At 41.0% G+C, this 17702-nt stretch overlaps 1 protein-coding gene across 1 annotated transcript in view; it reads left to right on the forward strand.

Annotated features, from left to right (window-relative positions):
- The window catches only part of KMT2C (lysine methyltransferase 2C), a 170650-nt gene that overhangs the window by 70236 nt on the left and 82712 nt on the right, over positions 1 to 17702 (forward strand). Inside the window, exons 7-11 of the mRNA XM_048510499.1 lie at positions 5587 to 5749; positions 7996 to 8167; positions 9055 to 9169; positions 10347 to 10519; positions 14094 to 14251. Coding sequence (XP_048366456.1) covers positions 5587 to 5749; positions 7996 to 8167; positions 9055 to 9169; positions 10347 to 10519; positions 14094 to 14251 — 781 coding nt within the window. The remainder of the gene's footprint in view (positions 1 to 5586; positions 5750 to 7995; positions 8168 to 9054; positions 9170 to 10346; positions 10520 to 14093; positions 14252 to 17702) is intronic.

The raw sequence follows: 17702 nt of genomic DNA on the forward strand, positions 1-17702 counted from the left end.
TTTATTGAATTTTTGACTGTACTGCATTTTTAGTTTTATAAGAATTTTATCTCACCTTTCTAGCACAGGATATTTCAGGGCATAAAATACAACATCAATAAGACAGATAAATCATCAAGGGAGGCATGGATAAAATTAGCAACAGCAGTGCAAACAAATCAGCAGTGTCAGAAAGCAGAAGGCAGCCAATTTCACCTGGGAACTGGCAAATTTTTAGACCACCAAGAAGGAAGGGTTCAAATCAAGCTCAGAAGGCAAAATAGTTATGTAGACTGGATGCAGCAGTCGGGAAGACCGCATGAAGCATGACTTCTGGTCTTAATTTGCACTAGCATAGATGATCACACGCCTTAGCAGGCTCCTAAGGGCAGAGGTAACATTTGATCAGACTGCTTAATGCTTTGTAAAGGGTTTTTTTTAAACCCTCTTTGAATTGGGTGTTAACTACAGATTGGCAGCTGGTGAAGGTGATACAGTGCTGGTATTATATGCATATTGTGGTTGGTCAGCATATGGCCCTATCATTTATTTCTGAAACAACTGAATTTTCTGGACATTCTTCTAGGCAACCTCTTGTAGAGCACAGTCTAGTGTGGGACAGTCTAATCTGGATGTTATCATGGTGTAGCTGCAGCAAAGTCAGCTCTTTCCAGGAACAGCAGCAGCTGGTGAGCCATTTTAAGCAGGTAAAAGGCATTCTTGGCCACTTCAGTGATATATTCTCTCGCAGCAGTAATGGGTTCAGGATCACACCATATTATGCACCTGATACTTTATAACTAGCACAGCCCTATCTAGAACTAGCTGTACCTTATACAGGACAAACAATATTTCTGTCTTTGTTTGGCTTAAGTTTGTTTGTTTCCCTACATCCTGTGCTTCCCTTATTCTAAGCAGCAGATGATGGAAATGAGGAATAGAACTGACTGCATGGTGGTGGTGAGTCATAGTGGTCCAAAGCACCATATTTCCCTCAGTGGTTTTATGTACATGTTCAGCATGGAAAATTGAAAATTATATCACCCCTTAAGTTTATCACCCCTTAATTTTAACAGCTACGGCATAAAACAATATTCTTCTTACATCGTCTCTGAGATCCTGTCTATCAAGAGCATGAGAGTGTAAATGTTGACCCTGTTGCTGCCAGACAGTGGATGAGTACCTTAGAGATATAAAAATACCTCTATGTGGAAGTGACTTAAAAGAAAGCATTTGTAGAATTCTGATTACTTTATATGTCAGTATATAGAGGATCAGGAGGCAGTGGGAACTTGGAAAGAGCAAAGGTATGCTGAATAACGGGTAACAGTATTGGAAGGGAGTAAATGTAGATCTACCATTCAGTGGCATTGATGATAATATAATTAAGAACAAGCATTATAGATACACTATCCAGTATTATATAAACTCTTTAAAATGATCATGTCTATCAGTGGAACAATCTGTATGAAAAGAGAAATGATTATTAGTTTGGAATGCAAAGTTAACTGAATGCCGAATTATCAGACAGATGGTGAAGTGTTATTATGGTTTGTTTTACTCTTGGGTGAGGGGATCATGCATCGTTGTAAAAATGTCATTGCATTTCATAAACCAGGAAGGAAATGGATGTTGCAGTTCTGCACATCTGTTTGGGGACATAGTTAAATGGTTAGAGAAATCAATGTTTTCATACATTTATCAAAAGGGTATCGTTTATATCACAGTTATGGCTTACACTAAGTATCAGGTTAAATGTTCTGTGGAATTCAGTGGAATTCAGTTGGCAAATGTACATTTTTTTTCCAAGCTGAAAACTAAAAATAGCCAAATATTGGATTACACATATCAAGTTCATACAGCAATTCAGTATTTCCAGGTGAGGCTGTTAAATATGCAGAAAGGGAGACTACGCTGATGATATATAATCAATAGGTAACTTTATTAAAAGCTCAAAATTACCTTTAAGGAAGAGACCTCTTCCTCCTATTCAGTTCATTGTTGGCATTGCTAGAATAGTTTGGTGGAAGTGCATGGGACATTTGGGCATTGGTTGTGGATCTGGTGGTGGAAAGTGCTGTCACAGATGATTTATGGTGGCCTGGTAGGGGTTTTCAAGGCAAGAGACAAGCAAATGTTGTTTGTCTTGCCTGCCTCTATGTAGCAACCTTGGACTGCCTTGGTGGTCTCTCATCCCAGTATTAATCAGCGCCAACCCTTCTTAACTTCCAAGATCTGATGATCAGACTAACCTGGGCCATCCAGGCCAGGATGGATCCTGGTTTTTTTCAACTGTTATTTTAGCTTCTGGATAAAGAATTTCAGAATCAAACTAAGTCCTGCATTAAATCTCTCCTAAAAATAGCTGCCTATTATTATGTATCCAGCTCCTGATCATTTCTCACAGTTTAAGTGCTATCTGGTTGAAGTCCATCTGGTTGCATTGAAATCTTGTCAGTTAGAATAGAGTAGAAAGAAGAAGACCCTCACTCTTGAGTACCTATAGTACCAGCCACCAGAAACTCTACTTAAGTATCTTCAGGCTACAAAACTAACTTCTTTCCCTTGTCCGCTAAGTATGGAAGAAAAATGGTTGCTTTTTAAATTCCTAGATATTAATTCAAGAATAATTTTGAGTAGCCAAGAATGGGGAAAAAAGAATCAAAATGAAAACAATGTGGGAAATTAGTTACAGTTCATTGTGGAGCAGTCATTTTGGAATAATATACTTAAAATTTGGGATTGCTCCAAATTAGCAATGGACCATCTCAATAAAGACCTTTTTAGGCCAAATGTTTTCCCCACCTGGTATAACACAAAAATCATATGAATCATGGAATGTGCATGAGTTAAACAGAATTCATAATATATTTAGGTATGAAGTAGCAGTATAGAAAACTAAAGCCCCTTTGGATCAAAATTAAATATCACTTTAGGAAAATTACAGGATATTCCATTCCATTATAGGCAAGGAAAATAATTCTAGGATATATTGAACACACACACACAATACAATTAATAAATCTGTTGTTGATAGCAGGCAAAATATAAATTGCCCACAGATGAAAGAAAACTTCCAACCATAATAGCTTGGTACAACCAAATCTGTGATACCATGGTAGCAAATATAATATCTTCTCAAGTAAAAGGAATGGAAAATTCTAACAATGTACAATTGATGACAAAGTTTCCTGCCCTGTCATACTTCAATTATTTAGCTTACAAGTGTGAGTAGAAACTAAATTTTATAATTATAATTTAAGAAGAATTTCAATGTATTGATGTAGTAATTTGTAGATATCACTTGTTAACATATAGCTCAGTATCTATACCAATATATATATATGTGTAGTTTACTGTATGGCTGTGTAATGTATTGAATTAATGTTTAACATAATTTATAATTGAATTAGATTAATGTGTTTTTTAAAAACATGGGGTGGAGTTAATTGGTTTTAATTTGCTGACTAGTTTACAGTCACAAAGTAAAATGTCTTCAAATCAAGGAACTGCTCAAAATTTATTATACTTTTTACTAGCAACTGAAGTATGCTTGTTTTGGCAGGTTTTTTATCATGTTTTTTTAAATTTTATTTTACAAACGTCTTCTCTGAAAAGCCATCTTTAGCCAGTATCAAAGAGGCCTTTGGGTACCATTTGTGTTGTATCTGCTAGTATTTTAAATTCTTGTCAGATGGCTGTCCTTTGGAGGCGGTAAGGTGGTACAGTGAAGTGGTACGGCATGTACCACTTCACTGTACCACCTTACCGCCTCCAAAGGGCTTCCGTATGGTGCATGGAGCCAGAAAAACAAAACAAAACCTTGCCGCCAGAAAGCCCTCCATAGGGCTTAATGGACTTGCACCATTTGAAAGGGTGGTGTAAGACCAAACACTGGGCCATGGTGTAACTGCTGTAAAGTCAGGGTAGAAGCCAACTAACGTCTACAGCACTGTGTCCGGGCATCCCAGGCATCCCAGAGGGCCACAGTGTTCGCCCACTGGCGTGTTTGCTCCTTCACCGGGGTTAGTGCCCCAGGGAGGGCAGATCCACAGCATGGGCCCGCCCCCCCCCCCCCCCCACACACAGTTCCATACTTAAGAACGAAATAGGTAATTTCTTATATAAGACAGCTAAAAAAAAGGTTTTTTTTTCATGTGCTATTTGAACTTTTCTTTGTCAACGGTCAGGTTGAGTTACTATAACAATTTACTTTAGCTTCTTGGATTGTAACTTCCAGTCTTGTTTGTAGTAAACGAGTAGCTGCTGTTGTGGCAATGAGAAATAAAGCCTTCTAGTTAGCAGCTGTTACAAAAACTTCCTATGGGGATTTATTACTTCTGACTGCTTTATTGCTCAGCTTTATAAATTCAACAAATGTTGATATCCTTAAATTTTGTTTTATTTGGTTCAGATTATGTATACCACATTGGTCATAAAATGGATATCTTGCTTTGTGGCCACGTGCCTTTAACTGCCAACATAATTTTATCATGTGTCTTGAGGGTTTAATTAATTGTACTGAGGGATTCTGTTTTCTCTTCTCCCTTTGCCCCGTTTTTTGCATTGGTATTGTAAATCAACATGTGTGAGGCGTTTCACTGTTTCTCAAGTTACTCCAGACTGTTCTTATTCTGAAAATCTAATTTATATAATTCCCCTGTGTTAAAATTGATGACAAAACCACTTAGTTGATAACCTTTGGAAGAAGCGGCACAATGTTGAAGGGTTATTTCTGGTAAACTGATGGCTCAATATGCTTGGGAAACAACCTACAAATAAATAAATATGTATGCATGTATAAATACAAATTGCAAATTTTGGATCATGTTATGTTCAAGGCATAAACACAACTATTTAAACTTTAAATTTGTAAAAAATATTTTATGCATTTTTTAAAAAAATTGAAACAACCCATATTTGAAATTTTTGGTGAGAACACAACACATGTCACTCTCATCAGAATAAGGTAGTTATTTGTTATTTGGCTGGAATATAAAAAGGGGCAGGTTGGCATTCCCTCACTGCAAAGTGCACCAAAACTGTAAGTAAGTGAGATTGGAATGAGGTTCATACATATGCTGACATCTACACTTGAATGTGTAATGGTCACAGAAAGTGGTGAGGATGAAGTTAAAAACATATTAATTGTTCCTAGAAACTCAACAAAGTATACATTTTTAAGAGTAATGATTGCTAGGCACACTTTGTATATTAAATATGGTATCATATTTAATATACAACCTGTACATATGAATAATCTAAAAATCATTATAAACGTGACATCAGTGACTGAAAATGATGGTACCTGAGAGCATTCTGTAGATTGTGTGAGCCTATGGCATTGAAAAATAGGGAACAGAATACAGCACTGGTTCTAGATTATGCAGCTGCCCTCCCTAAAAAGCCATGGAAAGTTGTTAGAGAAAAGCTTATGCATAGTCTGAAGAGCATCACCAGAGGGAAAACATCTTGTGGAGAGGAGAGAAACATTTCTCAGCAAGGCTCAAAAACTTGCTCAGAGAAAAGTGCTAAATTTCTTACTTAGTACTTTGTGTTGGTTTTATTTTTTGTTAATACTAAATAGGTGCCTGTTGTATTTTTCAGCAATGTGCATATTGCAAGCACCTTGGAGCCACTATCAAATGCTGTGAAGAGAAATGCACCCAGATCTACCATTACCCATGTGCTGCTGGAGCAGGCACTTTTCAGGATTTTAGTAACTTCTCCCTTCTTTGCCCAGACCACATTGATCAGGCTCCACAAAGATGTAAGTACCAGTAGTCTAAGTTAGAAAAGATGATGACAGGGGCTTTCATCCAAAAACCTGGCTGCTTATTTCCAGTCATTATGTGTACTTAAACCTTCCTTAGTTTCTGCAAGTTCTGATCATGTGCAGTTCTCTGCCGTCTCAAACTTGCATGGTACCTTCTCAGGCTATTAAGTTTAGTCCTGCTTTCTCCGTTTCTCAGTTCCTGGAACCCACTGCCTGCTCTGATGGTCTTTAGGGTCTTTCCGTTTCAGGCAACGGCAGCCAGAAATTGTTCTGCTAACCACATCTCTGTCAATCACCTGTACAGCCAATTCCATCACCATAAATTCCTTAGTGCATTACAGTTGACTTATCCTGAATCATTCTCACATTATACTTGAGTTGCTGCCTACCTTGCCTGCAGTCTGTCTAGAATGAAGAAAGTATGGGGGAAGGGTTCTGCAGTGTGAATGGAAATAGCAAGGAGTACAGCCTTTGGGAGAAGAGAAGAATGTATGAGCTGGACTATGGGCATTACCTGTTGGTCTACATGCATATAAGAAGTATGAACAAATTTTAATGATATTGCTCCTGCAATGCAGGAAGACACACTGGTGGTGGTGGTGGTGGTGGTGGTAGTGGTGGTGGCGGTGAGGAGAACGGCATTCAACCCAGGAGTGTTGTGCACCACCCAAAAGGGTGGTGTAAGTCTTGCGCGCCTGTGGGCTTTTCCAGGGAGAGAAAGGAGTTTTTCCTTCTCTCCCAGTGCCTACACTACTGATCACCTCTTTGGAGTCAGTGCGCTGTTGGTACCCTCACTGCCACTCTACACCCCTTTTGGAGACTGAGACTACATACCTGTTGATTAGAACTGTCTTTACCTTAGACATAGTTGGAAAAAGACTAGATTAAGTGCAATTAAGAATTGCAATTGGCCTTATTTTGCTGTATCAGATGATGTCTTATGCACCTGTTGATTGGCTATTTTGTTGGTTATCTCTTATTTAGTTGTAACCTATCAAATATCTAGAAATTACCACATGTTTTTGATAAATAAAACTTGGGGAAAGATAAGGTTGATTTTTTTTTCTATAAATAAGGATTTTGGTGACAAGCAAATCAGATATCTCTAGCTGGAAGTCTCAGAGGACTAAGAGTTGAAATCTCTTGGTGAAATTTTGGGTATCTTGGGCTATTTTGATAATACCTGAAAGCAGTGAGACAAAAGCTGAAACCTGATTTGTTTTAAAACTATCACCAGCTATCATGTGATTTAGCAATACTAGGAAGTTTGATCACTTTAGCACTTGTTTCAACAGAACTTGTGGTATTAATTCTTTTTTGTCCTTTTTTTTTGTCTTACTCAATAAAAAGAATATTTTCCCTGTTCAGTAAAAGATAAAGGTGTCTTGTCTGGTTTCCTAATAGTTCAAGATAAAAGAACAGACACATTACTCAAAAAATTTGTATTATCAGAGTCTGAGGCAGAAAAGTTTCTCTGACATGATAGACCCTGGAGATCTATGGGTCTAATCAGTTTTTACAGGGGCAAAGCCTTGAAACTGTCTAGTACAGAGTCCATTACAATGTGGCGGATAATCCCACTTAACAGTACCTTGTGAAGTTGCATTGTTACAATAGTGAGCACATCTGCATGGTAACATCTTATTTTCTAATGCAACAAAACATCACAAAACAATTATTATAAACATGGTAGCAGGAAATCTCCCCCTCCCCCACTTTACCATCTTTTCATTGATAACGGAATATAACCTGAGCATACATTTGACTGAGAAATCACATTCACTGTTGCATGTATTTATATTGAAGCTACTTGTCATTTAATTCAAACATATTTTCTTTCATAGTATTTTGTAGACTTGACTGTAATCCTTATATAATGTTGGACTAATACTTAATTAAAGTTGTTAATATGGTGTAGTGGTTAAGACCAGGTGGACTTTAATCTGGAGAACCAGATTTGTTTTCTTGCTCCTACATTCCATCTGGGTGACCTTGAGCTAGTCACAGTTCTTTGGAACTGTCTCAGCCCCGCCTGCCTTACGAGGTGTCTGTTGAGGAGAGAGGAAGGGCAGAGGAGTTTGTAAGCCCCTTTGAGTTTCCTTGCAGGAGAGAAAGAGGGGATATAAATCCAAACTCTTCTTCTTCTAATTGGAGGCTATATCTGACTGGGTTTTTTTCTAAAGTTTGAAAAAGTTTTATCTTCCTGTAACATGGTTCAGAAGACTTCTGTTAATTTGTAGCAAAGGAAGAAGCAAACTGTGCATTGTGTGATAGCCCTGGAGACCTCTTAGATCAACTGTTTTGTACTACCTGTGGCCAGCATTACCATGGGATATGCCTGGATATCCAAGTGACACCTATAAAACGGGCAGGCTGGCAGTGCCCTGACTGCAAAGTGTGCCAGAACTGCAAGTAAGTGAAATTGGGATGTGGTCCATACATATGTTAACATCTGCACTGGAAAGTTTAACTCACAGAAGGTGGTGAGGAAGAAAAGGAGCATTCCTGGAAACCCATAAGAAACCTTGATAAACAGAAGTAAGAGAAAAAGAGGATGGGGCGATCCATGTAAAGCAAGATAGTGGTATAAAGGCTTATGTGCAGAGAGTGGGGAAACAGTTAAAATAGATAGGAATGGAGGGGGAAGTGAAAATATTCTGGAATGGCTTTGTCCCCAATCAACCTGATTTTCTTCCATGGATATGAGTAGGAATTCTTCCATCCAAGTTTACATGGCCTTAGTGGATCTGTCCAATTTCTTGGCCTCAGAGATGGTCTATGATCAGTGAGTGGGAGCTCCACAGTACATTGGGAATTCCCTTCATTTGTTTCCTTGCCAAATCCCTGCACATCAGAGTTACTGTCTGAATTGGTTTCAGAGTTAATGATGGGGCTGGTGGATGTGGTTTCAGAGCTCAACCTTCACTTCTCCTTTCACCTCCCACTATCAGTCTAAGGCAGTTTCAACATAAAAGCTTACTAGAACTCCTTATTCCATAATATACGTGTGGGCATATTCTTTGCCACATTGATGTAAAGTTGTGGCTTGTCATATCACACCAGGTATGTGACTTGTGGCATTAGATAATAAGCATGTGTTTTCTTCTTGTGGATAAAAGTGTTATTGGGGGTACGAGGTTTTCTTTTTCCGTTAAGAATCTAGCATTTAATTAACTTGTTTCTTTTGACCCATGTGTGGCTCTTTGTGCCCTGCTAACTTGCTTCAAAATGACACAAGTTCTAAAGGATTATTTTTCTTTCTTGGCCAATGAGACTTAAACTGCTGACCCTTTTCTTAGGCATTCCGGAGAAGACAACAAGATGCTTGTGTGTGATACATGTGACAAAGGGTATCACACCTTTTGTTTACAACCAGTTATGGACTCTGTACCAACAAATGGCTGGAAATGCAAAGTGAGTTTACATATAATTTATAGTTTGATGCCAACAACAGAAATACTTTGTTTATCATATTATTTCAAAAGGATGTTAAGTTGTGAAGAATTGAGATTTGTTTGTGATTAATATCAATTGGACTTGTTACCAGACTAGTACCCTCCTTACTGTAACAGCTATCTGAATCATTTAATTAAACTTCATTTTTCTGTGACATCCACATATCATCATCTGTATAAAACTAGAGATTATTTCTTCCCTTCTGCAACGGGCTCCCCCACACCTTCCAATGAGAGTCAGTGTGAGCAAGTGTAAAAGTTATACTTGTTGGGGGGGAAATCCCAACTTCACAATCACACTGATGGGATCTAGTAGTGACAGACCAAGTAAGGGATCTTGGAGTAGTAGTGGATAGTTCGATGAAAATGTGCTTGGCTGCTGTGAAAAAGGCAAATTCCATGCTGGCCATAATTAAACAAGGAAGAGGGAATAAAGCATTTTGCTTTCATGCTGCCTTGTATAAATCTATGGGGAGACCACACTTGGAATACCATCTCTGGTCACCAAACCTAAAAAAGGATATTGTAGAGCTTGAGAAGGGTCAGAAAAGGGCAACCAAAATGATCAGGGGGGCTAGAGCAACTGCCTATGAGGATCTGTTAAACACTCTGAGGTTTAGCTTAGAAGTAAGGCAGTTAAGGGAAGACATGATGGAGGTCTGTACATTATATAAGGTCTAGAGAGGACAGGGGAAAGTTTTTCTCCCTTTGTCATAATACTAGAATGCAAGGTCATCTGCTGAGGCTGAAAGAGAAAAGATTCAAAACAGACAAAAGTAGGTATCTCTTGGCACAGTTCATAGTTAAATTGTGAAACTCTCTGCCCCAGGATGGGGTGGTTACCACCAACTTGAAAGGCTTTGACAGGCGAGTGAACATGTTTATGCAGAATAGGGCTATCCAGGGCTACTATCAGAATGGATATTAGTCATGATGCATACCTATTCTGTACAGTATCTGATTTGATGATGTTGATGATCAACAGAGCATGCTTGTTATATTTGGTACTGTAGAAGACAGGTAAGATAATGCTGTGGGCTTCTTAGTTGGTTGTGAACAGACTGCTGGGCTTGATCAGATTTGATTTAGCAAGGCTTTTCTTATGCTAAACACAGAAGGTTTTCTCTGATTTTCAGAACTGCAGGATATGTGCAGAATGTGGCACTCGTACTAGTAGCCAGTGGCATCACAATTGTCTCATGTGTGACAGTTGTTACCATCAGCATGACAACCTGCCTTGTCCTTTCTGTGAAAAATCATCCCATCCAGACTTGCAAAAAGACAAGTTGCGTTGCCATATGTGCAAAAGGTAAGAAACCTTAACTTTCAGTCTTAGGCCCTTTCTGCACGAGCACTGATGCACCGTTAGCACAGACGGTCCTGGTAGGGGCGCAGGGAAGGCGCAGCCTTCGCACAGGCTGCGCCTTCCCCAACCAGCTTACCTTCTCCTGCTGGCTCCCGTTGCGCTATGGAGGCCAGGGGACATGCCCCCCTGGTCAGAGCGACTGCTCTGGAGACGGCCAGGGGACGTGTCCCCTGGCCTCCACAGTGCGACAGGAGCCAACAGGAGAAGGTAAGCCAGTTGGGGGAGGCGGGAGGAAAACGCTACCTTCTGAACGGCAGCAGCTGGAAGGTGCCCCTTTTGAAAAACCTCGCTTGTGGAGCGAGGTTCAAAAGGGGCATTTCCATGCTACCTGGGCGTTGCCAGCAGCAGCGTCTGCTGTGCAAACGCCTCCCCAGGGATGGCGTTTTTGCCGTCCCTGGGACCCTCTATTCCGCCTGTGCGGAAAGGGCCTTAATGATTGGATAACTCTGGTGCTTATTCTCATGTGATCTTGGGGGGGGGGGGGGTTCTGCATCTTGCTTTACTTTTGGTGCTCACATGTGAGGCCCAACACTAATGCATTGAAAACTGCCTTGGTTTCATATGCCCAACAGCTACTTCTAGCCAATAATGGGTCTTACCTTCAAAATATTTATAATTTGAGGATAAATTCCGCCACACATTGGAATAGCTTTTTCATTTTGTTGCATGTACTTTATGTTTTTAATATATTTTGTTGTTGTTTTTACAACTAAAACTACAACAACTTAAACAAATGGAAAAGAGAAAAGTGATCCACCCACTGTAATCTATTTACAAAAGGAAAAAAAAGCAACAGAGGACCAACATATAACTACAGGGGCGAACCTAGGCAAACTGGAGCCCGGGGACAAAACCTGACCCCCCCCCCCCAGCGAATGGGCGGCCACCCTCCCACACCATGAACAATTATTTTTTGCACCAGCTCACAAAACACCTCCCACTCCCAGCAAAACATACATGGCTCTCTCCCCACCAACTCTTTTCCTAATTTCCTAATCACAACAAACCTATGAGGTAGGTTGCTAGCCTGAGAAACAACTCCAAGCCAGTGCAAGTGGATATTAAGCATGTAAACCTCTCACAAACCACCCCCAGCAAAACATTTACCAAACAAATGTCAGCATCATCTCTCACAAAACACCTCCAGTGGAATCCACCCCCAAACAGCATCACTTTCAATGGTGTTTAAACTAGGGAGCTCAGATTCTTCTTTTAAATCTACCTTAAAGGGAGAATCTGGGGTCCCCGGTTAAAACAAAATTGAAAGTGATGCTGTTTGGGGGTGGATTCTCCCCCATCCTGAAACAGCATCACTTTTGAGGGTTGGAGATTCAAATAGCAGATTCGGCTGGAATCTGGGCAAATTTGGGCACATTCGGACAAAAATTGTCTGAGTATGTCCTGCCCAATTATGAACAAATGCGGATGCAAGGTATTTCGGTTGGGGGGGGTATTTTTGGGGTTTTTTCGGCCTGCAGGGAGCGCATTTTTAAAGCTAGTGGCACCATGATTTCAGGGCATCATCCAGAGACTGCCCTGATGATGCCACCCAAGTTTGGTGATGTTTGGTTCAGGGGAAGCAAAGTTATGGACGCCCAAATGGAATGCCCCCATCCCCATTGTTTTCAATGGGAGCTAACAGTAGATGGGGGCTACCCATTTGAGGGACCATAACTTTGCTCCCCCTGAACCTAACTTCACCAAACTTGGGTGGCATCATAAGAATAGTTACCAGATGATACCCTGAAATTTTGGTGTCACTAGCTTTTAAAATACACCCCTTACAGGCACCCCAAGAAAGTTGCCCAAGATTCTTTGTTTTGCAGTGACTTTGCTCCACTGTAGCCAATGGGGAATTTCTGAGTGTGTAGGCAGGCTGCACATTTCTGAAGATAGAGGCACCAGACTTTCAAGGTGGCTCCAGGAAGCCCTCCTGGTAAAAGCATCCAGGCATAGAGACCTTTGCTTCTGAGGGTTCAATTTTATGGGCCCCCAAGAGGCTTATTTTGTTTCCATGCTCCTGCCCATGAAGCCTGTGGGCTGAGTTCTCTCAGAACTCTCTCAACTCGCCCCCCCTCCAGAAGCAAAGCTCACCAAGCTTGGATGCTATTACCCAAGGCCTCTTGGAGCCACCTTGAAAGTCTGGCGCCTCTATCTTAAAAAATGTGTGGTCAGTGCTTACACACTCAGAAATTCCCCAGAATCTGCCAGGCTCTTCAGCAAGTTCTATGGTGGGAAACATTATTTTTCCCACCATAGACTTCAATGGGGCTTTCTGCTATGCCCAGCTGGCGCTGTGGTAGAGGTTTCAACAGGAGGCAATGTGGTAGTGGTCTTGCTCTGAGTGGGGGCACTAAAGTTTGCCTGGGATGGCCGAATGCTGTGGGCATCAGGTTCACCTTCAACTTGGTGCCCACAGCATTTTAGCAAATTTTGTTGGTTCCTTTCAGGAAACTCACACCAGCAGCCCTGCAGGAAATGCCCCCACCCAGAGCAAGACCCCTACCACAGTGCCTCCCATTGAAACCTCTACCACAGAGCCATCTGGAGCATGGAAACAAAATAAGCCTTTTGGGGGTCCATAAAATTGAACCCTCAGAAGCAAAGGTCTCTATGCCTGGATGCTATTACCAGGAGGGCCTCCTGAGCCACCTTGAAAGTCTGGTGCCTCTGTCTTCAAAAATGTGCAGCCTGCCTACACACTCAGAAATTCCCCATTGGCTACAGTGGAGCAAAGTCACTGCAAAACAAAGAATCTTGGGCAGCTTTCTTGGGGTGCCTGTAAGAGGTGTATTTTTAAAGCTAGTGACACCAAATTTTCAGGGTATCATCTGGTAACATCACTTGGGTGGTATCATCAGGACAGTCTCTGGATGGTACCCTGAAAATTTGGTGTTGCTAGCCTTAAAAACGCGCCCCCTGCAGGCCAAAATGTGAAAAACACTAAAAAATTTAAAAATCACACAAACGACCCTGAAATGGTGGCGCCCCCCCACGTGACCAAATGTGGGGCGCCCGGGGACATAGGGTACCCCCTGTCCCTAGGCAGAAACGCCACTGTATAACTACATTACTTCCCACCCACACCCTGCTGTCAAACTTATTTATACACTTTTTACATTGTTGAAAACATCAGGCATTTATTTTATGTTGCTAGACTTTCTTAGATTGGAAAGAAAACTTTGGGACTTTGGTGTGAAGTTTTAATTATGTATTATAAGAGACCTTTGGCCATGGGGAAAGGTGGAATATAAATGTTCTAATACAAATAAATAGAAATAACTGTCATATGTGGCTTGTTCATTTCTGTAGCCAGAAATGAATCTTGCCCAGTTTTGTGTGGAGGCACAGGGTATCAGTTCTATAGGTCAAAAATTGGCTGAGACTATCTGTATTCTAACTTCAAAGATGGCTTTCTGGTATTCACTTAAACTTGCTCCAGGATCACAAGTCATTTCCTCCCCCTTAGCAGAATATTAAAATAGATGATATAATGTTAATTTATGTTTCTGTCCAGGTGGATTCACATAGAATGTGACAAACCCCCTGAAAATGACTTAGATGTTCAATTAAAAGAATATATCTGCAGTCTCTGCAAACATTCAGAAGAAGAGGTACATTCACAACCATGCGATATAATGGAAACTGCCCAACTGCTCCCTGAAGCCGGTCCAGGTAAAACTCATTCTCTTGCACTTCATCTGTTCCCAATTTGCTTCTTGTCTGTCTTCTGATATCTAGGGTAAACAGTGCAGCAAAAACAGAAGGATTTAAAATGTTTTCCCCTACTACTGCTGATCTCTTAATTTGTGGTACTCCACATTAAAGCCCCGAACCTTTAGAACAATTATACCTTTCATGCCATTGTCTATAGCACAATGTGACCCAGAGTTAATAATAATACAGTTCTCATGCTTTCGAAATGAAGTACACTTTCCAGCTGAGTCAGGTAGGCCTGTGGAAGCCTTGAGCAAGTGATCCCTTGAGAGTTACAGGGATGGATAAGATTCAGTAAATTGAAGGTCGGTTCACATGAGGATGCAGTCTTTTGGACAGTAACAAAGCTGCTCAAGGACTATGGAATTAGCCTTTTCTGAAGGCGGTCACACTCCCCCTGAAGGTTCAGGTTTGTCGCTTGTTGGTGTTGCTGAATGTTGGCCTGTACCTGAAGGCTCAGGTACCTTTTTCAGCTTCAGCTACTGCTCCTTGAAAAAGTCCATGTGGCCACTGTGTTTGTACATTTTGATTAGACAAATCAGCAAATATAGACAGTCAAACCAATACTAGAAAATCTGAGGCCAGCCAAGCCTAAGAAGCATGGACTGTATATATAGAGACACAAGGCAATGAACTGATTGGTATATGCAATTACTTCGAGTATAAAGTCAGTAGATAAGTCATACACCATTCATAAAGATATATTGTGATTATTTTATAAGTAATATGCAACTGGATTAGATTGCAGCTGAGCATTCTCGCCTGTAGCATGATGCTCTAACCACTGTGGCTTTCATATGGTGGCTTCTGTTGAACAACAACAAACAGCCAGGCCTAAGTGAGTCATGCAAGTCAAGTAGCCTGGTGGCTGCTTCCAGACCTGGCCCAATGAGTTCTCCCTCAAAGGCCAAAATAGCCTTAGAAAGGACTTTGCCTTGCCCCTTAACTTTTACTAACAAAAAACAGGCCTAGAATGTTTCAGTTGCCTAGCAACAGCCCCTGATGGCTTCTGTTTCTTAATGTGCTATTTTTTAAACCCCACAGTGTTTTTTTTAAAGATTTCAGGTTTTTTTTTTTGCAAACCTGGGGCACGCAAGGGAAGGGGAGGGGTGCCATGCAAGGGATGAGGAGGGAGGGAGGGGTGGCATGCAAGGGAGGGGAGGGAGGGGTCCAGCATCTGGACATGGTCCACCTACCCTAGCGGAGGGAGGGAGGGGAAGGGAGGGAAGGGGTGCCATGCAAGGGAAGAGGAGTGAGGGAGGGGTGGCATGCAAGTGAGTGGAGGGAGGGTTTGTGGAAAGAGTCTTCTCCATTCACGACTCCAGTCACCAGCTTTGAGTATCCTCAGATTTGGCCAACTTGTCTAATAGAATTTGCAAGTGGGAAGCCACAAGGACTTCCAGGAGGCAAAACTTCTCTCCTTTTCCTTCTTTCTTCTCTCTTCCCACCTAAAGCACACCTACATTTATCTGTCCTTCTGTCTTACTGCTCTCCCCCACCTGCAGCAACTGCCTAAGAAAACTATGGTACAGTTGTGCGGTACTGGCCCCAGGGTTAGCCCAGTTGTGTGGTAAGGAATTATCAAGGACTTGTGGGGTACACTTTATTTCCCCCTGTACCCTCCTCCCTTCACTATTTCCTCTTTCTCTTTTCCTGGCTACCCCGTATCCTCTTCCCTTTCCCTACATCAGTCTCTCCTTCTCATCTTTTCACCAATGTTTTATTTGCCTCTCATCTTCAGCTATATTTATTATTTATTTACTTTATTTATGTCCCATTTTTCTCTGCAGAGGGGACCAGTCTCCTCTCCACCATTGTATCCCCACAACAATCTTGTGAGGTAGATTAGGTTGAAAGTATATGACTGGCCCTGACTTGCCCAGTGAGCTTTCACAGCCTGATTGGGATTTTGCACCTGCAACTCCTAGACCCTCCTCTAAAGCTCTAACTGCTACACCATGCTGGCTTTCATAGGGTGGCTGCTGTTAAACCAAAGCAAGCAGCCAGGCCTAGTTAAGTTATGTGAATCATATAGTATCAAGTCATCCAGTGGTTGCTGCCAGACCCAGGCCTGGATCCAGCGAGTCCTCCCTCAAAGGCAAAAGCAGACGTGGAAAAGACGCTGACCCCTCCCCATGCCTTTTACTCACAGAAGCGAATCCTGGGAAGCTATGATTGCTTAGTGGCAGCTACCAAAAACTTCTGTTTCTTAAAGATGTAGGTGCTCCTTTTTAAATTTGGGGATTTAAAAAAAACCCAATATATTTTTTGTAGGTTGTAGAAAGATCTGCCTTGCTCATTTGCAGCTCCAGTGTGAGACAGTGTGGTCTAGTGGTTAAGAGCAGTGGACTCTGGAGAACTGGGTTTGATTGCCCACTCTTTCATATGAGCGATGGCCTCTATCTAGTCACTGGATTTGTTTCCCCACTCCTACACATGAAGCCTGCTGGTGACCTTGGGCCAGTCACAGTTCCCTCAGAACTCTCACAGACCTGCTTCACAAGGTGTTTGTTGTGGGGAGAGGAATGGAAGGATTTTGTAAGCCATTTTGAGACTCCTTACAGGAAAGAAAAGCGGTATAAATCCAAACTCTTCTAAGTGTCCTGAGATTTGGCCGACTTCACTGTTGGTATATAAATGATGGTCCATTCACAGCTCCTGCCACTGGAACTAAGTATTCTCAGATATGGTTCCATAAAGAGGTAGTACAGAAATGAAATAACAACAGTGATGATAAAGTAGAATGTAAAGTCATGCAGAACAAGTGTATTAACAGTACATAAGAACATAAGAACATGTAATTTTGTCTTAATTCAAACTGGAAGAAAAATTAAGCAACATATTCTTCTCATGGGGAAAATGGCACTGTTATTTTAATGAAAAAGAACAATATGAAGCTGTTAGATTAATGTAGTTATGTTTTACAATACACTCAGGAAATCACTTCTGTGGTTTAAATCCAGATTTGAAACCATTGTAAATTATTTCATTCAAATTGGAGTTTAAATTTCATCTTAATGATGTTGGAGGCTCATACTGGAATAGATTAGTCAATGAAAGCAGCCATGTCTCCAGTCAGTTTTAGCAGTTTAAACTTTTGCTGGGCTTTTTTCCTATAAAAGGGATCTTCGCCTCTTTATGATAATATCCTCTACAAGTGTTCTCATAAAACTTAATATTCCTGTAGAAACAGTTTCTCTGTGCCTATTGGCTTTAGTGCATTTTAATGATTGTAACTGGTATGAACTCGAATGTTGAGATTTTGTAGCTGGTGTACATCACAGTGAGCTTGAACTTAAAAACTAGATTATTTGTTTGAGAAATTGGGATTTCTTCTTGAAACTTTAACTAGTTAAGTGCTAAAGATCAGGTAGAAAATTCATGCTCTATTTTCACTGAGTCATTCAGG

Source organism: Sphaerodactylus townsendi, linkage group LG11, assembly GCF_021028975.2.
Source record: "Sphaerodactylus townsendi isolate TG3544 linkage group LG11, MPM_Stown_v2.3, whole genome shotgun sequence".
NCBI classification, from domain to species: domain Eukaryota; kingdom Metazoa; phylum Chordata; class Lepidosauria; order Squamata; family Sphaerodactylidae; genus Sphaerodactylus; species Sphaerodactylus townsendi.